We start from the raw sequence: 27,853 nt of genomic DNA, 5'->3' as shown, positions 1-27,853 counted from the left end.
CCAATTATTATTATTTATGATTATCATATTCTGGACATTCTGTATGAGAGATAAAACAGGCAATTGCAAACTATGAGGAGTTAATTCTGAAATTATATTTTGCTTTCCTCCTTACCAGCATTCTCTATATAGATCTGTCATTATTTACTCCTACATGGATATTCTCTTACGTGATCTCAAAGTAAAATATGTATATAGTAAGCATTTGCCTGAATTAAAATTTATAGTTGTCTAACGGGCTAATAAGGTTTTATGGTTCACAATTTTCCTTTTAATTTTCTCCCAGCTTTCCAGAACACCACTTTATTATGTCAGAATGTAGCAGAGCACATTCTAGGAATTGAATACAGAGGTGGATAAAGAACAAAAAAGAATACACACACACACACACACACACACACACAAACAAACAAACAAACAAATCATCTGTTAATGAGGCTATGAGCTATGATGTAGAAGGTTTCTGCTGAAAGAGACAAATGGAGGCTTCTATGATTGATGTAAATAACTCATTGATTTCCAACTATTTGGCCTCAGTTGAAGAACTTTGCTCAGTAGCAGAGGAAAAACCATATTTTGCCCTAAGAAATTTGCTGTCAGAATGTAGCAGAGCACATTCTGGGAATTGAATACAGAGGTGGATAAAGAACAAAAAAGAATCTATCTGATGCGGTAATGCTCACTATGAGTATGTGATTAGGATGTTTTATATTCAAGATAATTGAATATGAATGCTTTATATTTATACCATGTATTATTTTTACTAATGATTTTGTGTTACTAGTCTCCAAAATAGTGTTATGTTTTCCAACATGCATTATTGGATGACTATAATCATGTCCTCATAGATTTCTGCAAGCGTGGTAAATGTTTTCCTCTTCAGGTGGACACATTTGTAAATCCACTGCGTAACTCTATGAGAAATGTTTCAAATGCTGTCAAGTCCATCCCTGACAGCTTCACAGAGGGGATGACAAAAATGTCAGACAACATGGGCAAAATATCAGAAAGATTGGGACAAGATATAAAGCAATCATTTTTCAAGGTAAGAATGTACTAAATAAGACAACACAGTTTGTACTGTTTTAGGTTACTTCAATTAAACAAATAAGAAAAGAGCAGGTGAAAAGTTGAATATGTTAATTATTGGTAAAACACTAGTAAATTATTTTATTGTAGAGCTGAAAATATAGTAAATTACCCTGAAAAGAAGCAGACCTGAAGATCAAAGCTGTTTTGAATTTATTCTAAAATAAAAGATGCAACCGGGAAATTTATTAAGAAATTCAGAGGAAATCTGCTGTAGGCACATAATGATCTACCATATTTACCTGATTTTTTGAGCTTTTATGATGTTCTATACGATACCTGAGTTCATAGATTAAATGTTTATTTAAAAAATGGTAGCTTATTAATAATAGAAAACTAATTTAGAATTTATCTGCATTATCAGTTCTTAATAATGTAAATAAATCTCAAATCAGTGTTTTCTACCCCTAATAACCTATCTTTTTTCATTAAAATAATTACAAATGTATTTTTTTATGTTCTGCCTTCCATTCAGAAGTTCATTTTTTTAAAAAAATGTTAAAGTTAAAAAAACTTTGAAAAGCAGAAAATTATCTGGAAAAAATGAATTTGTATTAATAAAATTATGCCTTATAATAGTTACTTAATCTCTCCGAGTTCACCAGTTTAAAAAATATATAGAAGAAAGCAGGAATAAAAAAGAAATAAAATAATTAATTTTGAGCAGTGTGTGTATAATAATAAGTTATATTTCTGGCCAATTCTGCCATTCATCTGTCATTCTTCATTCCAAGTACCGGGATACCAAATTCTATTGCCCTTGCTGCATAGTAACATCCCTGCTGTAGCTGCTTAGTCTACTTACTGGGGTAGCAGTGAAATACTCCAAACTAGTGACAGTGAGAATTTCAAATTGCCTTTTCTAGTCAAGGCTTTTGCAAGAGCTGAAGAGACCTCTGATGGCGAATCTATGGCACGCGTGCCACAGGTGGCAGGCAGAGCCATATTTGCTGGCATGCCAGCCTTCAGCTCCCACATGCATGTGCACGCCAGCCAGTTGATTTTCCACCCTTCCATAGGGCTGGGGGAGGCCATTTTTGCCCTTCCCAGGCTTCAGGAAAGCCTCTGAAGGCTGGGGAGTTCAAAAAACGCCCCAAACTGGCCAACCGGAAGTTCGTTCCCGGACTTCTGGTTGGGCTGTTGGTGATGTTTTTCGACCTCCCGAGGCTTCAGGGAAGCCTTCCGAGGCTGGAGAGGGTGAAAAACAGGCCCAACAGTTCGCCATCACTGGTCTAGACTGTCATGACAACCATGGACCCAACTAATTTACTGAGAGTCTCATGTATTTAAGTGATCCAGGCTAAATGAACAGATACAACATGGAAGTGGAAGGAATCAAGCTTAGCCCATTGTCATGGACAGACCCCTCTGTGATTGCTATTTGCAATGGGACCTTTTCCATTATGAAAAATAACCTATTATGTTGGTCCTCCTCCAATTCATAATAGATAAAGAGCTTTGAGAATTTCCTCAGGAAGAGGTAACCAGTTTGCTCAAAGCTGTACAATGATATAAGGAAATTATTATGGAACTTGACCACATTACATTACAGCATCCTCTGTCTTCTCACATATCCAATTACATCTTGTGTAGTAATTACAATTCCTGAATTGGGAGCCCTTGTTTATTGGAGTTATCTATTATTGTCTGAGTAGTCACATGTTATGAAAATGTAGTTGCTGAAAGCTTTTCAAGAATAACTGTACACTGTATTAGAGTAATCCAAATGAAAAGTGAGTCATCTATGCCCTACTCACTTTACATTTGGATTACTCTAATACAGTCTGAATGGGGTTACCCTTCAAAAGCTTTACACAAAAACATTGACATAAAATGTGACTACTCAGGCAATAATAGATAACTCCAATGCTTCAGAAGCTCAAGTTCTAGATACAAATCAGGCTCTAGTTGTCTAGTTGTTAAAGCCCTACATAGCTATAGACAGTGATCTGAGGAATACTATATCCTATATGTATGTGCCCATCCAGTCAGATTAAATAGGGTCAGATTCTTCATATCCTGTCTACATAAGAAAGCCATTTAACAAAGACTTGAAAATGGGCATTTTTCCAGGGCTGTTGCTATATCTGGAATTTTTCCTCATGGTCAGCATTTTCATTCTATCCCAAAGGTGCTTTTTCAGGAGGCAACTGGACTTTGCTGTTTTGTTTTTTCTTTTGAATGCGTTTTGGTTCTCATCCAAGAAATTTTCTTCAGCTCTGACAGGATAGTGGGGAATGGAAGGATTTATATTCCTTGCAAACAGCTGGTAATTTGCATCCTTTTAGAGAGTCATTGAAACACTTGGAGGTTATCTGTGTCTTCAAGGTCACCCGAGTAGTTATCCTGATTCCCGCAGTCTGCAATTTTTCCTCTGGAAATCCATTCCTACTCCCACACCATTCAAAGGGTGGTTCATCCCAAATTACATAGATAGATAAAAGACTGTAGAGATTCTCTGTCATGAAGGAAGCAATTGGACTTTCTTGGTTTTTTTTTTTTTTTTGCCTCCTTAAAAAGCCCCCTTTTAAGGAGACAACCATGACTTGATTGGATGAGAACCTGTACAGAAACTCCATTCTGTGTTCATGAGAGCAGTTAAACTAAACCCAGAATGGAGCATACTGTGTCTGAAGTATTGAATTTGGCAGATTACATATCTTTTTAGAACATAGTTTTGATTCCTTATATGATATATTTCATTTGTACGTTTGTTCTTTTTGAGGATAAATATGTTTTGGGTTTGGTGATCATTGTTAGCTGTCTAGTACCATTGGGAACAAACAGCATATAGATTAATTAAATAATATCTGTTGCTTTGAAGGAACATTTTTATCGTCAAAGCAACTAGTAAACTACATATAAAGAGCAGGTTTTTTTGTGTAAAAATCTCATTTTGATACAATTGGGTGAGAAATAATTATAATAAATAAATAATTCTCACACTTAAATTATAAGCATTGATAATTAATTTTTTCTTAAACCCATAACAGCTTCTGGGTTAAGTTGAAACTTTTTAATGATTTATAAACATTTATATAAATTAGAACAAAATTTTTGTGCTACACATATATACAGATATAATATGTGGGTGTTTTGTGTCTGAAAACATACATGCAGACATATACAATTATCATATTTGTTTGACATTTATAATTGCTCAGTTTAGAAGTTTGCTTAGGTACATTTGATATCCCAAATGAATTTTAGTGAGACTAACGAATCATGTTATAAGTTGTTTGTTGTTGTTGTTGTTGTTTTAAATAGAACTACTGTATTAAAAAAGCCTTGATTTTGATCCAAAATGTAATTTTATACTTGGATATTATGGAAACTTCTACTTCTCACACTTTACAATTTCTTCACATTTCTTTTTCACTGTATAAGAATGGTACACATTATCAACAACGGCAAATTCTATTAAATTATCCTGACTTTATGTCAAACCTACTTTCCTGTTATAACATATTTTCATTTAACCTGTCTTTGCAGTACTTCTTAGAGATTGGTATGCTCTTTGTTCAGTGCCTGAGTTTTATGGTTCAGTGTAGATATAAATAAGTTAGGCCTGATTTTAGACAGGCTAGATATACACAACTCAGATCTATACTAAAATTGCTGGGTGGGACATATCTGAAGCAATTTGTTTTCTTTCATTTTTCTCAATAGCCTTGCTTTCATCAATCGTTTACCTATCCCTGAATAAAATATACTTATTCCATTTGGCCTTGTCATTGCTAACCTACCTTTGCTCTGCACATATGAATGCATCTTTCTTTTTAAAGATTATTTAAATATTTGAATAAATAAATTTAAATGACTAAATAAAAAGGAAAAGAGATGCTAATTGCAATTGAATATGTTTTCATTTTTCTCTTGTTATATTGATAAGATTTGTAAATTTACAAATACAGGTCTCATTAACTGTACAAATTACATTTGCATAAGTCAAAATATTATTGGTTAAACTATACTAAAATGAAAACATTATATAATTGATGTCAATATTACATTATACCTTGGTTTAAATTATAAAATCATTGTATAATGTCATATATGCTATATTAGATTGTATTTGATAAATTCAATTTTATTTGTATGTTCTATATGTTGCTATACATTAATAAGTATAAAAATGTGGCTGGTTATCATTTGACTACAGATAATAATAACATATTTCAAATTGTGATTTCTTTTAACTTTGATTTAAATATCTCACATATAAGTAAGAGTTTTTAACATATATATGTCTGCTATAAAATACAATTTTGAGTTACATTTTGTTACCCTGTATTTTTAAATGATTCTGTCTTTTATAATTTCTTTTCCCTGCCTGGAATATTTAGGAACCTCCTTTAATGCAGAAGACATATGTTGATCCTAAACATTGTCGAGTTGCAGCACATCTAGATGATAATGTGAGTTAATTGTTTGATTGATTAGTTTCAACAGAAATCAGGCTTAATTACAAAATAGCAAATTGTATAGTCTATTTATTCATTGGAGTGTATCCAACTTTTCATAACAATCTATTTATTTTATAAATTCTTACTGTGCGTGAACAATGTTCTTTTTTTTAACTTCAAATCCTTGTGTCTTATGGTGGATCCTTAGAAAATTTATTTCAATTGTGAAAGCTGTGCATCTTAACAAGGCAGTTTCTTCACAAAGACAAGCCCTGAATGCATGAGCATTGTCCCCTAGATGAAAACATAATAAGATATAAAAACAAATAGCAGCAGAATAAATGTTTTGTATTTCAGAACTTTGGTAAAAAAAAATGAACATTCAATTTCAAATAATTATTGTATATTTATAAAGTCAAAAATTATATTATGAATAATTTATTCAGGTAATACTTAATACAGAGTCCCTTAGTTGAATTTAATAAATAAAAAAATAAAAAATATACCAATTTATTGTTTATTTTAAAATTAGGGATACTTCAAGTTGGATTCTCCATTTCCTTCAAGGTTAAGTAATAGTTGTAGTTATAATTAATGTATATAGATATAGAGGATTATCTTCATTATTTGACATACAGGTAGAAATTTATGACAACCCCTTTTAATCAGTGGGGGAATGGTTAATGGTGATTCTTTCTACAACTTTGGAACATTCTTTTTCTGCCTGTGGCTTGCTTATGTTTTCTAAAACAAAACAGATCCTTAGGTCAGGTGTAAAATCCACAAAAAGGTGCAAGATTCAAAGAAGACTTGGTCTGTGATAGTCATGCAGAACTGATTGAGCATTTCTTTTGATTTTGACTTCCATGACTATACAAAAGAAGCATTTTCAGGGTATTTATAATCTATCAGCAAATGATTATTTTATCACTATGAAACTTTAGGTAATAAATATTCCAAATCTGTGATCCTCTACTTTCCCAAATTCCAAATATATGAAATAAATTGAAAGACATTTTATCTTATTGAGAATACAAATCCACAAGATTATCAGTGATTATGGATACATTTGTCATGGTTCAGATTTCTGCACCTGTTCTATACTTTACATTTTTACTTGCCACATTAAAGCATTCCAGTTGGTATTTCTGTTTACTTATTGTGACTGTGACATTGCCAAATAACCTACTTCATCCCAGAAGTTCTATATGTTTATGAGTTTGTATGTTGTTCTTTTTAATATTATAGATTTATCTATATACCTTGTTTGAATTAATTTTGAACTCTGTAATTTTCTGTGTTCTGACTTCATTATTGATACATTCATTCCCTAATTCATGGTACATTGGTATAATATGGTATTATAATGGTAATGGAATAATGGTATACCATACTGGGCACATTGATTGGTGCTTATTGTATTGTATTTGTATTACAGCATTTCATAATCCATTGTGCATTTTATTGGTTCAGAAAATGCTTTTTAGATGTGTAAAAATTATATGTAAAGGGGCATCAGAATGCTAAAAAGATTTGTCTGAAGTTAACATTTCTAAAGCATTTTGATATTGAAGTTTCAATTTGCAATATGCCACAGTGCTGTGAACTTTAAAGGTGATGAGAAAAGTAATAAATTTCAATAGATAATTGCAAAGCCATGATATACCCCGAGAAGTTCTTTACCTCCCTCATTTATTTTCAAAACATACCGTATTTTTCGGAGTATAAGACACACCTTTTTTCCTCAAAAAAGAGGCTGAAAATTTGGGTGCTTCTTATACATCGAATACAGCATTTTTTGCCTCCCGAAGTCACGCCCCTTTCACCAAATGGTGTATAGCCTTATTAAGGCTTTCAGAGAACTCCTGGGGGCTGGGGAGGGCAGTAATAAGCAAAAAATGGGCCGTTTTTTGCAACCCCACCCAGCCTCCAGCAGCATTCTATAAGCTTCCATAAGGCTACGCATGCATTTTTTTTGACAAAAACCAGGCCCGTTTTTGTGAAAAATGGGCCGTTTTTTGCTCTCCCCCCCCCCAGGCTATTCATGCCTTTTATATGAAAAAAACGGGCCCATTTTCGCTAAAAACAGGCCATTTTTTGGGAGGTTTGCAGAGTATAAAAACTTTTTTTTCTTTTGGAAAGCTCTTTAACTGATGAGAACTACACTGATCAAGTGCTGTGCGAGCAGATACAAAGTCACCGATTTCCTTCTCCAGCACACGGATAATTAAATCTGGAAACATCTACCTACCTACCTACTGTATTTCTCTCTCTATCCCTCTACCTATCTACTCTCTCCCTACATATCTACTGTATTTCTCTCCCTCTCTCTCCCTCTACCTACCTACCTACTCTCTCTCTCTCTCCCTACGTATCTACTGTATTTCTCTCTCTGTTCCTCTATCTACCTACCTACCTACCTACTCGCTGTCTCCCTTCCTATCTACTGTATTTCTCTCTCTATCTCTTTCTATTTCTCTCTCTATCCCTCTACCTGCCTACCAAACACACACTCTCCCTACCTACCTACTGTATTTCTCTCTCTATCTCTATTTCTCTCTCTCTCTCTCTATCCCTTTATGTACCTACCTGCTGTATTTCTCTTTATTTCTCTCCCTCTGTATCTCTCTAGCTACCTACCTACTTTTTTAAATTTTTCCTTTTCAAAACCTTGGTGCGTCTTATACTCCAGTGCGCTTTAGACTCTGAAAAATTGTATTGTATTTCATTAGTTTTTCAGAAAACATATTGGTAGAAATATAGGTGAACTATTACTAAATGTACAGTTGTTTACATAATAGCTTTTAAAAGTAACACTATGTAATGAATTATTAGAAAGTTTTTTATGTGTCTCACAAAAGTGTAAAATGGGGATCCTTTTTAAATTTTTAGTGTTAAATATTAGTAGTTATATTTTGATATATTTTGAATCCTTAAAAACATTTTGAATCACACTGGTAAAAGACCGCAGTAAAGTTTTCTATCTATAAATGTTTAGAATCCTTATGCTTCCACTCCATTTAACAAAATCTGCTTTATAGGGCTAATGATCCTTTCAAATAGTGTCTACTGTAGTGTAGAGCATATCATTTGCTCCAGCACTGTGTGGGTAGAAAATTTATGGATTCAGAAGACCAAAATGGTTTATTGGAAAAGCAAAAGAATAACAACTTCTATTGAAAAGCAATAAACGTTCATGGCCATGGCAACAAAATAAGAAGTTACAACATTCAATATAGAGTGTGAAAACAGTTCAGAATCTTACATTGCTCCATTCTTTTCCTAGATTAGATCAACTGGTAGATTTCACCTTTCCTAGGTGGGTCTGTGCTGAAGCTTATTCTAAGGAAGGGCCTGTGAAGTCTACCTACTAATAAAATTGTTAGTACTTCTAATTAAGTAGGTCTTAAGGCCTTGTCCAGTGGTCCTCTGCATGCATAAATAGAAGGGAAGCTTATATGAAAGTTAAACAGGAAAATAAGAGCTATCATTTATTTTTCCTTCATTACAGTATTCTACAACAGTAGCCTTACAGTGTCATAGGAATCTTTGGAAAGAAAACATGTGGAAAATTATCTCATTTTTATGTCATTATCTGCTAGATCAAGTAGGGATTAATTTTACTTGAAAGAATAAATATTACTGGATCTAATCCAATATAGTTGCTTGAACATAAGAATTCTAGTATTAATAAACATTTTTAACAAACCAGCAATTTAATGTTGTTTAAGTTAAGTAATCTTTTGTCTTTAAACAGTGAGTACTCCATTATATTTTATTAGGTAGAAGACAATGTACCTCTTAAAATAATGCTGCTACTCATGGATGAAATATTCGATCTGAAGGAGAGAAATCAGTGGCTACGACGGAATATCAAAAATTTGCTTCAGCAGCTTATTAGAGCAATGCATGGATATACAATAAATAAGTACTTTTTTCATTTCCTTATTCTTAAAAAACTGTGCATTAGTGGAAAAGATACAAATCTATGCTCCCACTTTTAAACATCAATTATATGAATATGGCTGTACAGGTAGTCCACAACAGTGAAGAACTGTTATGGCACAGTGGTTAGAATGCAGTACTGCAGGCTACTTCTGCTGATCACTGCCAGCAGTTTGACAGTTTGGGTCTCACTGGCTCAAGGTTGACTCAGCCTTTCTTCCTTATGAGGTTGGTAAAATGAGGTCCCATATTATTGGGGGCAATATGCTGACGCTGTAAACTGCTTAGAGAGAGTTGTAAAGCACTGTTAAGCGGTGTATAACTCTAAGTGCTATTGCTATTCACTTGACAAATATGAAAAATTGTAAAATAGAGCAAAACTCGCTATCATATTTCCAGCTCCGGGATGCAGATGGATCCTGGTAAAATGCGAGCTGTGTTGGAGTGACAGGCACTCAAAATGCAGAGACATCTGTAAAGCTTCCTTAGCTTTGCCAACTTTTATCGGCAGTTTATTCCATCGTTTGCCAGGGTGGCATTGCCATTGACTGAATTACTCCACACAAAGCATACATCAACAAAGCCATGCCCTGGCCAACTGCTCCAGTGAACAGGGGAGTCTCAATGGGCCTTCGAAATATTGAAAGCCCTATTTGCTAGAGAGCCAATCTTGAAATACCCCGACCCGAAACAGCTGTTTGTCATCCAGGCTGACGCGAGTGATGTGGCTGTGAGACAAGTTGTAAAATGGAGCAAAACTTACTTAACAAATTTCTCACTTAGCAACATAAATTCTTGGCTCAATTGTGATTGTAAGTTGAGGACTACTTGTATTGTGAATTAGAGAATGAATATGATATGAATAACTGCTTTTCTCATATTGCTGGGCCTGCAGAGAATAGACAAAGGAAAGAAGAATTTGCCTGAGCATCCTCCTGTTTCATAATTGTTTCATCAGACTCCATACTTCACACCAGCAGTATTTACAGTGGGAAGATTTAAACAATATAGCAATATAACCAAGCTTTACTTTTTGTATATATAACACCAATACAATGCAGAAGGGTGGAGCTCCAACATGCTTAATATTTTTGATGTCCCTGTCTACCAAGAGCCTATCAGATGACATACTTGTATGGATAGGACCTGGAGAAAGTTGATAATATTTTATCTGCTGGGCATGCAGATGGATATGGAGAAGCTGATTCATCACATAATGATGACCAGCCCTATTGGGCTTTAAAGGACTTTTAAAACAACAGCAAACAGTGCAATTCCCAAAGCATTGAGGATATCCTTAGAATTCATCAATCACCATCTGAGTGCTGAATTTTTGTAAAACTTCTTCAGGAGCAGCTCCCTATAGATTATATTATGATATTCTTAAAACAAATAACTAGGGCATGAGTAATTGAATACTCTCTTGACATTTATTGCTCCATCTTTCTGAATAAACTAATACATAAATAGATGCTCTGTTTTCTTGTTACAAATAGAAGCTGAGGTTCCATTGCTGCTTATGGTCCAGTTTTTTTTATGTACCGTATTTTCACGACTATAAGCCGCACTGAAAATCCTAAAATTTGATAAAAAACCGGCAGTGCGGCTTATAACCCGGTGCGCTTTATATATGGAAAAAGATCGAAAATCTCTCCCTCCCGATTTCATAGTATCCTTCCCCTGGAGTGGGGAGGGAATGGGGATTTCATAGTATCCTTCCCCTGGAGTGGGGAGGGAATGGGGATTTCATAGTATCCTTCCCCTGGAGTGGGGAGGATTTGGGGATTTCATAGTATCCTTCCCCTGGAGTGGGGAGGGAATGGGGATTTCAAAGCATTTTAAACTATACCTTATAACCTTCCAAATGGAATAATAATAATATAAGAATGGCAAAGAAAAAGAATAATTATGCTTTATGTTTTTACTGTCATTTATTATCTTACAGGCAGGCAGGCTAGGAAACGGAATGAACGAGTGGCCAGGCAGGCTAGGAAACGGAATGCAGGCAGGGGGGGAAACGAAATGAACGAGTGGCCAGGCAGGCTAGGAAACGGAATGCAGGCAGGGGGGCGAAATGTTGCAAAAAAAAGTGCGGCTTATAACCCGGTGCGCTTTATATATGAAAAAAGTTTGAAAAATTAACGTTAACTGATACTGCGGCTTATAATCCGGTGCGCCTTATGGTCGTGAAAATACGGTATTTAATAAAACTAAAATAGCAATTTGTGCCCTATCTTCTGGTTGCATTTAGATGGGAAACCGAGAGTGAAATTATCATTAAATTAAGTTTCATCATAAATATCAAGATTAGCTGTTTCTAATTCTCAGTAATTATATGATATTATTAATAAGCCACAAAGAAAGCTCATAGGAGCTTTCGGTATTCTGAATACTGTGCAAATATGTTTTCAGACAGCATATTAACCAAATGTAAAAATACTTTAGCAATTGTATCCGCAATAAATTTGTTACAACAGAGGATATGTATCTGTCAAATGGAGCATATACCCTTCTGTTCTCTTTTTTTCACTATTGTTATATTTTTGATTCTTTGTCACAAGGAGTTTTTAAAATTATCGTGAAGTAGGTTGGATTCATTTGTAGTTGACCTTAGAGGTGTTCTTGTGACTTTAATGGAACCCAGGTTCAAGTAATTTAGTTTGGATACAGATATATAAAAGCAAACACTTATTTCAAAATTATTAATTCAGACATTTTATTTCTTTCAGAAAAATAGTTGATCATGTTGATTGGATGACATCTCCTGAACAAGTAGCAGATGCAGTTAAACGGTTTAGGTAGGTCTTTAAAACAAAGACAGGTTCCCTTAAAGTTAATTTTAGTGGTTACAAGATATTTTTTTCTTCAACAGAGCTTACTAAGACTTAACATATTATTAGCCATTTACAAAAAGATTTACTTTGTAGAAAGTAACTGATTTGTAAAATAATACAAAAAGAAAAGAAGGTGTAAAAACCCTCTGCAGTAAAAATTCAAGCTTTTATTTCTGATTAAATGCAATAGCTTTACAATTACTCCTCATTTGGTAACTACCTTGGTTAACAAATTCACAAATGCAACATTCAGGAATACAGTAAATTAAAAATCATTTTCTGATCAATGCATACATTTATCACTAAATTTCTGGTACTTGACTACAAAAGTGTAAAAACTGTGTAAACTGTGTAAAACTGATCAATATCTGGTCAATTTCAGGCAATAGTAGCAGCTGGCCAGAGAGTTCAATCAGTTAAGGTCATAAAAATGAGCTTGCTAATTTGCAGTTAGTGCTTTTTAGAGAAGCACTATGCTGCTGAAAAGGGCAGATCAGGAAGAGTTAGCTTGTTTAATCAATTCATCTACTTGTGAGGAGGCAAAAAATGAGAGTGGGGGGGAAAGAATGTCTCACACACACAGGATACCATAAGAAAGAATTTTATCTGAATAAGGTGGCAACAACCAATGATCTTTGTAGTCTCTTTCACACAGTTATGTGTTCACTTAACAACCAATCATTGGAAAGAAATATAATCACTAAATGAAGAGAGAGTGTATGTAACTTTTCATATACCATCTAGTTAGATTTTATTGATTCCTGAGCTTAATATTGTTTCATTGGGCTCCACCTTATAAGTTGGAGCACAGTCATATGCGTAATGCCAAAGATATTATAAATTCAGTAAATCACTCAAAAGCTTAGTCTAATAATGCACATATATTTATCAAGAAAAAAAAACATTCAAGTTCTGTGGGTTTTTTTCATGCAAACCAGGCAAAATGTATTTGGTAACAGCACTATTTTCAGATATTGGAATTCTAAAATGATAGTCATTTTAATAAGTAGATTTGTCTCTTTCTAGAGATGCCTTTTGGCCAAATGGCATTTTAGCTGAAACTGTTCCACACAGAGATCATTCAATCAGAATGCGAACACGAATTGCTGCAAAAACAAAACTGCTGGGAGTAATGCCTGGTACGTGAAATGTGTTAAACTAATGAACAGATATAGGAAATACCATCAAATGTAATAACTAAATAAAATCCATGTAAATGATGTTTTATAAAACAAGTGGAGAAATAATACTTGTATTAAAAAGGTAATCTTTCTTGAATGTAATATTAAACTTTTTACAGAATCTATTTTAAACAGTATTTTTAATAATTTATAATCAGAAATTCATTCCATTAATGTATATGTGAAAATGAAGATAAAACTTTTACTGAAGTTTGTTTTGTGGTTTATCTAGATGAGTTGAAGCATATCCTTGGTGCTGAGACAACAAGAAAAGGCATTCTCCGAGTCTTTGAAATGTTCCAGCATACTCAGCTAAATAAGAGAATGGTATATGTTTTCCTGGAAGGCTTCTTGGAAACTTTATTTTCAGAGTATGGATTCCATGATCTCTTCAAAAAATTGCATTCACGTTCAAAACAGATGCAGGTATATAAACATAAACTACAATCTACACAATCATCTTATTTACAGAAAAGGTGACACTCTCTACTGTAATTTGCCCAAAACCTGGGCATGTTCTCTGGGGCTTAAAACTCATGCTGTTATTCTCACACCAATCTTTTAGAATCGTATATTAGATCGTTAATACATACATAAGAATTGTGGTGGTTCTCATTTTTCATCACTAATGCAACCACTATCATGATTTGGATTCATGTGTTTTAAATGATTTGGTGTATCTTTGTGTAACATTGAGAAGACTACTAGTCTGCTGTGAAAATCTCTGTCTCTTCCGAATCTTATAGATTGTAATTGCGAACAATAAAAAATTCTATGTTGGGTCCATTGATTAAAGTAAAGCACAACTTCTAGGATGGAAATAGAGGACTTGACTGCTTTGCTTGGAACTAGGAGATTGTGCAATGTGAGAATCAAGTGTGATTTGATTTGTATTATGAGTGTCTCTTAGCTCTGCAGAAGTTGGACTAGCATGATAAGAAGTCTAGTGACAAATGGTTGTAAAAAAATCTATGCTTTCCAATTATTTTTCCAAATTAAGTTTAATATGTGGAAAACCTTTATGAACTTAAGAAACACTTAGTTCAAGTTTTACTAAACAGTGGAATAGGGTAGGGGAAAAAACCATAGGTTTAAGGGTCTTGATATATTCTTCAAATTACTTCTTTCAGGGGTACATATAACTTTTAAATGAAAAGGCTCAAAACAATATTTAAAATTAAACCAAGAGTTAGTACATTTATTTCTTTGTTAGTAATCTGGGAGATTGGGAAAGAAGCAAAGAAAAGTACTATGTTCTTGACATTAGGATCTTCTTTTTAAAAAATAATAATCCTATTTGACCTTAAAGAAATCACTCTGATACATTCACCTCAGCTGGTAAAACACTAAAATGAATTGTTACTGATTATTGTTACTGATGTGAAAGTCTTACAGACTTGCTTTTAATGTTTTGCATAATATAAATTTTAAAAAATATTTTCTACATGGAATGTCCTATCTGTTTTCTTTATTTCCAGCATAATGTCTAATTATGAATGAAGTAATAATCGTTTGGACTTGAATTTACATTTTTGTTTCCTTATTTTTCTTCAAGAATCCCTGACACCACCAAAAAGTACAGTTTATTTGTTTCAATTTCAAAATAATATATTATGTAGTCTATTTAAAAAGATTTTTAAATCCCTAAGAATAGCCAAACTACAATATGTACTATTAATATACTATTCTTATATTGAACCTTTTCATTAAAAATATATGGTTCATTAACATGATTTCTTTTGAAGAAATGTTTGACTTTTGAGTGTAAATACTATTGTATTTGCAAAGATCTTGTAACTGAAGTTACTATTTACATTCAGGAGAAAATAATCTGCAGCTTCAAAATAAATGAAAAGTGAGCAGCATTGCTTCAAGTTTTTACATGTTTCATTTAATTTCATTTCATTTATTGAATTTCTAGGCCGCCCAATCCCGAAGGACTCCGGGCGGCTTACAGAAATGAAAAATTAAAATTATTAAAAATTATTAAAAATTTCATTATGTTCATTATAAGAAGCATGTGCTAAATCGCAATTGTGGCTTTTAAAAAATATATCATTACAGATCTATATACTATATGTGTAAGTATCTTTTAGTGGTACCAGGATAGTTTAAAATAAAATACATGAAATATCATTTCCTGTCTATCATGCCCCATGCTTCTAAATATAGATAACTGTTGACCTTTAATAAATTTCTGGTTTTTGATTTTTTTTTTCTTTTTCCCATTTCTTAATGAAAAGTTAAAAATAGTTTGGCTGTACAAATAATAATGAGATTTAGATATATAAATGTTTCTATTAAAAAAAAATTATTTTACATAGAAAAATAGGACCCCAGTCCATGGTCCTAGCATTCTGGTGTTCTTTGCATTTTAACTGAAGGAATATTGGATCCTTTGAATTACCCCTGCAGTGTAAACTTTCATCCTCTCAACAGGTATATTTGACCTCTAAATGTCCTTGTATTCCAGGCAGTTGATTTTTAAAGAGTGGGCAACCAGAATCTACATAAACCATCAGACAAAGGAAGCCCAATGAGAGACAAATTAGAACTATCCTTCGATTTCTTACTTGAACTTGAAATAATTCTTGTAGATTTTCTCAGATCTAAAATACAAATGGACAAATCTCAGTCAGTAAAATAGAATGTATCTCTTATCCATGAATATCATCTGTAGGTTTTAGGATTATTCTCAGTAGTTAACTTTAGAAATTTATTTCGTAGCCAATAAACCATTGCATTAAGGAAACATAATATGTCTTTTATGTTAATAGTTACTATACCATAGTGTTTTGTCATCTGTATTTAATTTCAAAATGAGCCTACAGGGAGTTAGCATGTTATATACATTGCCCTAATAAATGATTATAATTAACTCACATGTGATCCATTGACATTACATGAACTGTAGCCCATCATTTTATACCCTTTAGCGCATCCACAGAATTTACGTTATTGCTGCAGATAATTAGTCACACAGATCCCAGCCTGAGAATGCTATGACTAGCCTCTAAAAATAAATGTGCCATTGTCCAACAAATGCATTTAGCCTTAATTTAAGAGAATGGATAGTAAGGTTGAATATTCATATAGTTCATCCTCAAGCTTCTGCCTCTGGTATTGCTACGATTAAACAATTTTAATGCTGCCAGAAAGTGTAATAATTTTAAAAAATAAAATATGAACTCCACTCTCAATTCCAACTTTAGTGCAATATTTTCATGTAATGCATGTGTATTTGAATAATTGTAAAAAAACATTTTTAAGGTTTTGAGATCAAGGGTAAACTATATTAACAATGTATAATATTCAGTTATTGCTGCTGTGTTGGCTTATCTAACGACTTGTTTTAAAAGTCTGGTTTGTCACTCCTTGAAAATCTTTTCTATGCTCAAAAAAGCATAGTTCTTACTTTGCAAGGAGCAAAATCTAAAGAGCACATCAACATGTAGAAGATATATAAGTGACATGTGCATAAAATTGTATAGTATGTGTCAACTGCGTGCCTAATGGTTCTATCAATATGCTTTTCTTTAAAGAAAAAAATGGGTAAATGGAATGCCATATTCTCTTTTGTTCTGAACAGCTGAAAACTCTAAATTTTTATTTGGAGTTTCCTTTATGTTTTGTCCAACGAAGGAGCTTGGAAAAAAAGTACACTAATAAAGCATTAACAAGAAATATTTGCATTTGACCCATTTATTTGCCTTGTGTAAAAAATGTACAATCTATGAGGTAACAACAATGTATTTCTAATATTAACAGTTAAATTCTGTGTCCTAATAATGGATTTTGATTCCTGCTAAAAGAACAAATTGTGATTTAGCTATATTTAGAAATCATTTATTTTGGCAAATGTACTAAGTATGATAGTTATTTAGAACAAACATACACAAGCTTATGTTTCATTTTCATTTCATTTCATTTTATTAAGCATTTATAGGCCGCCCTTTTCCCTGAGGGGACTCAGGGCGGCTTACAATAAAAAGGGAGGGGAGTGCAGGACAAAACACAAAAAGAAAATGTGAATAAAAATAATTAACAATAAAAAACCCAACATTCATTCAACATTCGGGAGGGGCGAGAGTAAAGTCTTATCCCCAGGCCTGACGGGATAGCCAGATCTTGAGGGCTATGCGGAAGGCCTGGATGGTGGTGAGGGTGCGGATCTCCACGGGGAGATTGTTCCATAGCGTCGGAGCTGCAACTGAGAAGGCTCTCCTCCGCGTAGTCGCCAGTCGGCACTGACTGGCGGATGGAATTCGGAGGAGGCCTACTCTATGTGATCTGATGGGACGGAGGGAGGTAATCGGCAGAAGGCGGTCTCTCAAATAGCCAGATCCACTACCATGGAGCACTTTATAGATGGTAAGAAGGACCTTGAAGTGCACCCGGAGACCAACAGGTAGCCAGCGCAGCTCACGGAGGATCGGTGTTATGTGGGCGAACCGTGGTGCGCCCACAATCACTCGCGCGGCTGCATTTTGGACTAGCTGAAGTCGCTGGATGCTCTTCAAGGGCAGCCCCATGTAGAGCACATTTGTGGACCTGTAGTTCAATTACACTTACTATAAATAGTGGTAGAAATGTATTAGGGCAAACAAAGATCCTTTAGCTGTTTTTTCCTCTTAAACTTTGTTTTTCACAGCTGTGGTTTGAGTACTGGGACTCTTGCTCTGCTTGGTATCTATAAACCCTCCAGCTATTTCAGATTCATCTTAGAACAAACAATAAAGAGTTATTTCAATCAATCAATCAGAATATAGCTGGAAGGGACCTTGGACATCTTCTACACCAGCCCCCCTGCTCAAGCAGGAGAGCCTATACCATTTCAAATAGGTGTTTGCCTTCATCGATAAAGCTCCTACAGCTTTCGAAGGCAAACTGTTCCACTTATTAATTGTCCTCACTGCTAGGACGTTTCTCCTTAATTCCAGGTTGCTCCTCTCCTTGATTAGTTTCCATCTATTGTTGCTTGTCCAGCCTTCTGGTACTTTGGAAAATAATTGTCCCCTTTTTGGGGGGGGGCTGTTATCATGGAATACTGTTATCATGTCATCCCTAGTCGTCCTTTTCACTAGACTAGCCATACCCAATTTCTGCAACCTTTTTTCATATATTTTTGCCTCCAAAAACCCTGAACTACAAATATTCTCTTGCTTTGGTACAATTCCCATTCTTTTAGTACAATTGCCATGTTAGCCAATTTCGATATAGAGTTGCCAAGAAAATGACATATCACTTAGAATCAAGGGTTGATTATTATCTAAGGATTTCTTTTAAAACTCTGTCACTTTTTGTTAACACCCCCCGTGTGCTAAAATGCTTATTTTAAAATAAACTTGAAATAGCAATTAAAATATAGTTATCCAGTTATTTATTGAAATTAATTAAGTTTATAAGAACAAATCTGATGCATTAGGCTCTAGAATGCAGGACTTTTACAACTATCTTTTGCAGAACTCTAGAGCTTAACAGGCTTCCAAGAAACTAAGGTCACACAATACAAATTTCAATCTACTGTAGTTGTTTGTTTATTAGTTTGTTTGTTTATTAGTTTGTTTGTTTCTTTATTTGTTTGGGTTCTTGATTTCAGGAAAAAAAGTTTTTAGCTAGCTGGTTCCACAAGCCGAAAAAGGTGAAATCATCCATTCTAATACCATCCTAAGAAGGTTTGAACGTTGGGAATTTTCATTACATCCAGTAACAAGCAATGACAAAACCAATCTTAGGATACAATGAAACAGAAAGATTTTGTGATCAGATCATTTAATTAAGAAATGTATTATACAAAGTAGCTTTCCTATTGAACTTGTCTATTGCATCAATACCTTTAAATCTAACCAAAACATGTTCCCAAAACAAAATGGGGCTTTGCAAAATAAATCACATATAAAGTAAGTGATGAAGGTAAACTAATGAACAAGTAAACTAAATTTCTGCATACTCAAATCAGTTTTCCACTTTAATTTCTAGATGAAAACCAGCAAGTGCTTACATTAAATACAATAATCATTTCCATAATTTCTGTGATAAACTACATGATAAGTTAGAACCAGCCACACAATTTTCAAAAATTCATTTCCTTGAAATTTTTAAGTATATGATACTTATTTACCAATTAGATTTACAAATCTAAGATGGATTCTAAATTAATTAATTTAAAAACAAGTAAAATAAAACAAGATTTTAAAAAATAATTATGTGAATATAAATTATATTACTATGGTGTTGCTTTTTTTATTACAACCAACATATTCTGTTATCAACAGGGTTTGATCATTTCTGAGTATCTTACTATTTTAAAAAATAAGTTCCTGCTTTTTTAAATAGGGAATTTATAAAGGGTCACAGCAGCATTAAATCTGTTCTAATTCAATCTAGCTGCTAATCATACAAAGAACAAAGAAAGTGCAACCAAATATGGACTAAATGTCAGTTGGCACCTGTTTTCACCATCACAAATTGTTTTTATTCTCACTGCATTTTACACCTCTTAATTTAATTTGTGTCTGGTCCTCTCTCATTCCAGCTGTCCAATGTTATAAAGCATCCACTCCTACCAGTATTATCAAGGGTATTGCAGGTTCCACCCAGTGAGCCAAGAAATTCAAAAGTGTTAACACAGAGACTGCAATTCTATTGTATATTCTACTTGATGGTAATTCAATTCCCAACCTGAAATGGAACTAATATATTTTAATCCAGCTGCCAATTTTCCTATTGTAACAAAAGATACTATATATAAACTTGAAATGCAAAATTACCCTATCTGGTTTTGTAGAGAATAATAATGCTTTGGTGTTGCTTTCAACATCTTGATTATATTCCTATTTACTTGGAAAACATTTAATTGCAGTACTACCATCTCAAATAATGATTATATATGGATCACTAAAGACCAGAAAACCAACATCCTTCACCCCCCTCGCCTGCCAGACCTGTGTATCATTTGACAAATCTATACATTGAGAAACATACCTACACAATGTGTGCGTGTGTGTGTGTAGATAGATAGATACACACACACACACACACACAATACATATATGTTTACTTTTTCCAACTGTTCATTGTTATTAATAAAGATTAACAAGCTTTATGAAACAAAAAACAGAGTTGGAAGGGCCTTGGTGATCTTTTAGTCCAACCAACCCCCTGCTTAGGCAGGAAACCCTACACCACTTCAGACAAATAGTTATGCAATATCTTCTTTAAAACTTTCAATGTTTAGTGATGCCAGCCATTAGAAGAGAAGTTTTCAGAGGTAATCATCTTAATATTATGCAATCAAACCAAAACAAGTTTAAGGACATATAAGAATCAACAAATGTATGAATACAAAACATTTCATATTCATTTCAACACATCTAAATATACAGCAAAATTATATATAATGTAAAATTATATATTTATAAACATTTTTAATGTTCTTTTGGTTATCTCTTATTTTGGAGATAAATGTATTCTTCTCCAAAAATCAAATGTTAAGTCATAATTATTCTTTATGAAATCTATTGTGTATATACATGTGTGAGAGAGACAGTATATGCACCTTTCTCAGCTGCTTAAGTTTCTACAAACAATAATTGGATTTTGAGACAACTGATTGAGGTGTGACTTGGAATTTTTGCTTTGATCATTCAATACACCATTTAATGAGAAGAGCACTTGCAGATGTAAATTCCAGCTGCTGACTTTTTGGTTACATCTTACCCCGAAGAGCACCTGCTAAGGGTTGAGTAATTATTTTGAAGTTACATGCTAAGCTTTTAAATGAGAGCTGGTTCCAATATATTTGATTGATACGAGAAAACAAGCATCAAGCTTAGTTTGAAACATTTCCATTGAATATTTAAGTTATGGGAAATATATAAACGAGTTAAATAAACATTTCAGTGTTTTACTGTTGCTACAGTTGTTCTTTCTATGTTAACTTATCCAGGTAGCATAGATTGACATTTAGGCATATCCTAAAAACACATTCTTTTTATTTAGTATAAGCTAATAGTATGGAATTTTATTTCTTGCTTTAAGAGAAAAAGCTGAGTATATATTAATTTATTCAAAGGAAATTTGGAAAACATAGTTATGGAAAACGGTTCTACTAATTACTTGGCCTTAAATATTCCATCCCTTACTTCTAGTACCATATTGCAATTCTCAGAAAATTTCTTTTAAGTGAAGCCAGATACTATGATCAAAGTTTTTTTAAAAAAATGATATACCCTAGGAATAAAGTGATCAATTCCAATTTTCTTTGGAAGTGGTCTTGGCAGTTCATTTTTCATACATGGTTTTAATTTCACTTTTTGAATCTTCTGTGTTAGTTAGTTTTTTTATTCTTAACAGTTGACCAGTTAGGCTTAATGTTGATTTATTTTAACCTCTGATGGACTGGGTTTTTTCTTTTTTCTTTTGATTTATGTTGTTTTGAATAATTTTGGTTCTCCATAAGAAAGCATGGGAATGCCCTTGAATAGTGAAGGGTTAATGCATTTTGTTATCCAATATCTAAGGGGCTGTCAGTTTATTCTACAAAACACTTGAAGGTAGAAGTTAGAAGCAATGGATGGAGAGAACCAATCTAGAAATAAGCGGAAATTTCCTAACACTTAGAACAATTAATTAGTAGAGCTATTTGTCTTCTGAAGTTGTGGGTATTCTATCGCAGAAGATCTATAACAGGTGTGTTAAACTCAATTTCACTGAGGGCCGCATTAGGGTTGTATTTGACCTTGGGGCACAGAGTAGGCATGGCCAGGGTGGGCATGGCCAGCTTGATGTCACTCATGTCAGGGGCACCTTTAGTGGCACAAACACTTTGCCAGAGAAAAGAGGATCCCGAACTCCATTTTCAGCTGCAACAGCCTCCTGCAATCCTCTGCCAGTGAAAATAGAGTTGAGGAGGACCGCATGTTGTTGTCTCATCTCCATGTCGCCCCGAGCTCCATTTTTGCTGGCAGAGGCACTGCAGGCCAGTCCTTCTCTGTTTCTAGGGTGGCCCTATGGGCCAGTTCTAAGCACCCCATGGGCCAGATCCGGTCCCCAAGCCTTGAGTTTGACACCCTGGTCTATAAGAATACAAAGGCAACCACTTCTCTGAAATGGTATAGGATCTCCTATTTAAGCAGGAAGGATGGAAGATTAGAAAAGAGAACCTGTGTATTATACAGATTTAGACTGCTACACAGAATTATTTCTTTGCACTTAGAATCTTTTGGGAAAGTAGTCAACTAATAAATACCTGGAATCAATTCTGCATTTCTGATGAGTTATGACACTATAGGGAATATTTAAAGCTGATTCCCAAGATACAGCTCTGCTGAATCTTTCATCAAGTTTGATACTGATGAAATAACGTCTCCCCAAATGCATTATTTATTATTATTATTATTATTATTATTATTATTATTATTATTATTATTATTATTTTGAGACCATTTAGAACTGTATTAAGGCAGGTGTTAGAAATATGCAGCTAAAAATAAAGCTCACCTGCTGAAGTTTAAAAATATACCATTTTTTTTAATATGCTTATTCATATATTATTTATTTTGATTTTTGTTGCCAGAAAAGGAGATTAGGGGAATCAAATTACAAAAGTATCCTATCTCTAAGAACTTAAAAAGTAATTATTAATTTCTTCTAAGTTTTTCATTTTTTTCATCAAAGTGAACATCTAATATTTGGGGAAAAGATTTGAATCACTATGAAAGTTCATTGATGGGCTATACACATTAGGTGAAGTCATAATATGCACTGCTTGGCCCTGACTTTGAATGTATAAATTTAATCACAGTGATCTATAGTTAATAAAACAATTTATCAAACCACTGCTGAGCAAGCTACTGCTTTTAGAATAAAGTATGAACCCAATTTTGTTTGCCTCTTTCTACATAGTTTTCTAGACTATGAAAATCTAACTCTTCTCCATAAAAGATACCCTACAAAATAAGTGTTATAAAGGAAGCCCTCATTTTAAAACCACATGGGGACCATACTTGTTTTTAATCATCTTTTTGCCACAGTATTAAGCTCTACTTAATAATTTAAAAAAACTTCTCTACTCTAAAAAGGCTTAGCAAAAGAAAAGATAAATTCATTATCAATTTTTGCTATGTCATTACATATCCAGAGCAACATCTGAAAAGACTGAAGACACAAAAAAGTCAGTCCAGCAGGTCACTTGGAGTTAAACCATATTTAGTTTATATAACAAAATGAGCATTTTAAATTTGTCTTGGAAAATCACCTGCAACCAACATACTGTAATTATTTCAACACAAGTTGAAGAGTACTAGTAAACCTCAAACTAGCAGCATTCTAGACCAGTTGTAAATTCAAGATTGTTTTTAAGAACAGTCCCATTAATGCCATGTATCACTAATGCTGGGTCTCTTTCTTCTTTAAGTGGCAGTATAATTAAAGTTGATAAATAATACTCCTTTCCTAACAAATTCCCGGAATTTGCCCGCTGGAACGAACTCCCCGCAGAGATTCGGACCCTCACTTCCCTTCAGGCATTCCGTAAAGCCGTTAAAACCTGGCTGTTCCGGCAGGCCTGGGGTTGACGAGTTCCCTTCCCCGCTCGAATTGTGTGACTGTTGATTGTTTTTAAAAATTGTTTTCTCTATCTGCTTGTTGTGTTGCCTTGTCTGTACTACCCCCCCCCCCCGGGTTTGTTAGCCGCCCTGAGTCCCTCCGGGAATAGGGCGGCATAGAAATGAAATAAACCTAAACCTATAACCTATAACCTATCTCATTTGGAAATCAAGGACCTAGAGTATGGACGAAGAATGGAGAGGCCAATCAAGCACAGTAATCCCACGGTCATTGAACCAGTTTTTGGTGCTTTTGGCAAAAGTTGCTCTCATCAGAAAAGAGGACTTTGGACCACTGAGCAACAGGACTTTGGACCACTGTGTTTCATTAAGACAAGGGTCAACGCAGCTGTCTACCAGGAGATTTTGGAGCACTTCATGCTTCCTTCCGCAGACAAGTTTTATGGGAATGCTGACTTCATTTTCCAGCTGCCGACACTGCCAAAAGCACCAAAACCTAGTTCAATGACTGTGGGATTACTGTGCTTGATTGGCCAGCAAACTCATTTTACCTGAATCATCCCATAGAGAATCTATGGGGCATTGCCAAGAGAAATATGAGAAACATGAGACCGAACAATGCAGAAGAGCTGAAGGCTCTCATGCTTTGCATGTAATGAGTCATCTCATATATTAGTTTCACCTTTTAAGTTGCATTACTGAAATAAATGAACTTTTGCACAATATTCTAATTTTTCACCTGCATAACCTTATAGGAATGTCTGGGTACCTTAGATATACTACTATTAAACATTATACAGGAAAAGAAATAAAAGGTCTAAAAATAAAAAAATATATAAAGTTCAAGCCCTTGCAGATGGTCTAGTATTTATCCTAGAAGAACCATTAGAAGCAAGATCTAAATTAATACAAAAAAAACAGAAGAATTTGGCAAGGTAGCAAGTCTCAAAATCAATAAGCAAAACAAAGATAATAAAAAAATCTTACTAAAAACAGGAGAAAGAATTGGAGGGAAATGGGCATGCAGATGACAAAGAAGGTGAAATATTTGGGAATTTGGCTAACAGGAAAATGTTCATCGATCAAAGAAGATGATTATAACAAGATTATGCAACAAATAAAAAAAGATCTGGAAAATTGGAAAAAACCCTGCAATTTTCACTTATGGGGAGAATAGCTGCAATCAAAATGAATATTACTGAAATTTCTGTTTCTTTTCAAAGTAGTACCAATAAACTAGGGAAAAAATTCTTCAAAGAATTAAACAAACTAACAACAAAATTCATTTGGCTAGGGGAAAAAACCCACATATCAAATTAAAACTATTACAGGATAGTATAGAGAAAGGATGTTTCGGGCTCCCAGATTGGGAGCTTTACTATCAGGCAGCCACTCTCACATGGCTAAAAGATTAGATAAACCTAAAGAATAAAAGAATATTAACCATAGGACACGACCTACAATTTGCCGTGCTTTCATATGGGATGGGAAAAACAATAAACAGTTACTTCCAAATACACCAAATTTGAAATACTCTATTACAAACAAGGCAAAAATGTAAAAGAAATCACTATAATAAATTACCAATTTGGTTATTAACTATGGAAGCATTAATATGTCCAAATGCAAAGGTGGCTTCCCAGTTTAGCCTGGTTCGGTCAAATGGCCAAACCTGAAGCGGAATTCAGGCCTGGGTTGCAGAACTGGCAGTGACCCAGGCCTGCCATGCCCCCTAATTGGTTCTGTCGCTGGGCTGACACCATTTTGGTTTTTAGTGACTGCGCCAGGGGTGGGTTTCAGCAGGTATGCCCCGGTACGCCTGTACCCCTTCATGAAATTTAGTGTGCCTTTGCATACCCGTTCTTCTGGAGGCCACACACTGGAACACTCTCCCCTGGACCACCCTAACTCGGTCCCCCCACCGGCCAAGTCGCCACTCGCTTGCGCTGCCCACCCATTTCCTTTGCCGGAGAGGAGGATTGGGAGAAATAGCATCACTGCTAAAGAACCATCGGCAAGAAAAAGGGGTGGATTTTCCTGCAGCCAGTTCTTTCTTTGGAATCGCAGCACAGACGCCCCCTCCCAGGATTGCAAGGCTGAAGACTTTGGATTGAGCCTTTTGGCAGGTAGGTGTGTGTGTGCCTGTTTCTTCTTTGGCTGTTGGAAAAGCCACGTGGGTGCACTCCCTTCTCTAACAGCCGCCTGGTTTCCTATGAAGCAGGGGGGGGGGGAAATCCTGCAAATGAAGGAAAAACGTGGATTCCTTCTCCTCCACCCCATTGGAAACCAGGCGGCTGTCAAAGAGAAGGGAGAAAGGACAGGCTGAAGGAAAAGCCTGCCGATTGTTCTTTATTGGGATTGCAGCACTAGAAACACATCCCCCAAAGGCTGAATCCAAAGCCTTCAGCCTTGCAATCCTGGGACGGGCGTCTGTGCTGCGATTCCAAAGAAAGAATGGTCTGTGTGCCCGTATGTGTGTATGTGTGAGAGAGAGAGATCCGATCCAACCTCGGACAGTTATCCAGGCCTGGCAGCAATGTTCCCTCCATCTCCCCACCTCTCTCTCACACACACACAAACACACACAGGTCCCTCACCCCCCCCCTCCCAAGGCAGCCACATCCCTTCACTAACCTGCTTACCTCCTTTATTCTCAACTGCCATGTTCAGGGCAAGAAAAGAAAACATACAAAATGTTCTACAGATGGCAGTTGCCACCAGCAAGATTAGCGAAAATGTTTTCAAACGGACTGCTGAAAATGCCCTCAAAGAAATCCAGTTTGCCATCCTTGGCCTAGAAACCAGGAGGCTATGAGTTCTAATCCTATCATAGGCACAAAGCCAGCTTAGTGGTCAGCCAGTCACTTTTTCTTAGTCCTAGAAAGGAAGCAATAATGGCAAACCATTTCTGAAAACCTAGCCAAGAAAACTGCGAAGATTTGTCCAGGCAGACTACGAGAATCAGGCATGATTGAATTAAAGAAAAAAATAATTGATAGAATCAAGATAGATTCAATAATGTACCATTAATATTTTTATGAGAAGGAGTGAAGAATGATAAAAGAAATTATCACATGTGATATGATAAGTAGCAAAAAAAATATTGTCTAAGAATAAAAAAAATGGCTTGAGATAATCAAACAACCAATAGAATTAAAACCAGAACTATTGTTATTAGCAATAATTTCAGAGAATTATGATGAAAAAAAATCAATATTTAATATTACATGTCATAACTGCAGTTAGAATTATCTATGTACAAAATTGGAAAAATAAAAATAAACCATCAGAGGAAAATGTTATAAGAAAAGTGTTAGAGTGTGCCGAGATAGACTTAGAAGAGAAATAAAAGATAAAGGACAATCTGAATATTACAAGGCATGGAATAATATGGTACAAATGGTTACAGGATAGATGTAAAGATTAGGAAAACATCAAGGGAAGAAAGATTAAGGAGTTAGAAAATAGTTACAAAGCCGTACAAATAGACATGATACAAAATGTAAGATGTATTGCATACAAATTAGTACACTAGTAGATAAATATGTATAAAAGAAGTATATGTATACATGCATGGATATAAAGGGGAAAATGGAGGTATAATGGATATATACCCATGCAGGAATGTTGCAAAGATGACAACTGTATTACAAAATTGGGAGAAAAAAACCTGTTCAATACAAATTATTTAAAACAAAAAAGGAATGTCTGGGCCCCTTTCAGGCTTCAAACAATACAAGGAAAACCATCTATCACATCCCACTTGTTTCTTGCTTGCTTGCTTGTTTGTTCTCCAGCCCTTCTCCCAGCTTGCCGAACAACAGAAATGT

The 27,853-nt window shown here is 34.6% G+C and overlaps 1 protein-coding gene across 4 annotated transcripts in view; it reads left to right on the top strand.

The window, feature by feature from the left end:
• SNX13 (sorting nexin 13) overlaps nucleotides 1-17,139 on the top strand; it is a 108,004-nt gene extending 90,865 nt beyond the window's left edge. For 3 of the 4 annotated variants that reach the window (XM_014076341.2, XM_014076348.2, XM_087712762.1), the window contains exons 21-26: nucleotides 884-1,045; nucleotides 5,436-5,507; nucleotides 9,278-9,423; nucleotides 12,170-12,238; nucleotides 13,301-13,413; nucleotides 13,688-17,139. In XM_014076341.2, the coding sequence (XP_013931816.1) occupies nucleotides 884-1,045; nucleotides 5,436-5,507; nucleotides 9,278-9,423; nucleotides 12,170-12,238; nucleotides 13,301-13,413; nucleotides 13,688-13,935 (810 nt within the window). In that variant the 3' untranslated portion in view covers nucleotides 13,936-17,139. The remainder of the gene's footprint in view (nucleotides 1-883; nucleotides 1,046-5,435; nucleotides 5,508-9,277; nucleotides 9,424-12,169; nucleotides 12,239-13,300; nucleotides 13,414-13,687) is intronic. The other variant, XM_014076354.2, reaches the window with a different exon arrangement.
• Nucleotides 17,140-27,853: the final 10,714 nt, after the last annotated feature.

The sequence above is a fragment of the Thamnophis sirtalis genome, unplaced genomic scaffold (assembly GCF_051295495.1).
Source record: "Thamnophis sirtalis isolate CommonGarterSnake01/CBP01778 unplaced genomic scaffold, rThaSir2_p1.2 scaffold_4, whole genome shotgun sequence".
Lineage (NCBI taxonomy): Eukaryota > Metazoa > Chordata > Lepidosauria > Squamata > Natricidae > Thamnophis > Thamnophis sirtalis.
Note: the sequence above shows the minus strand (reverse complement) of the source record. Positions and strands in the feature narration are given on the sequence as shown.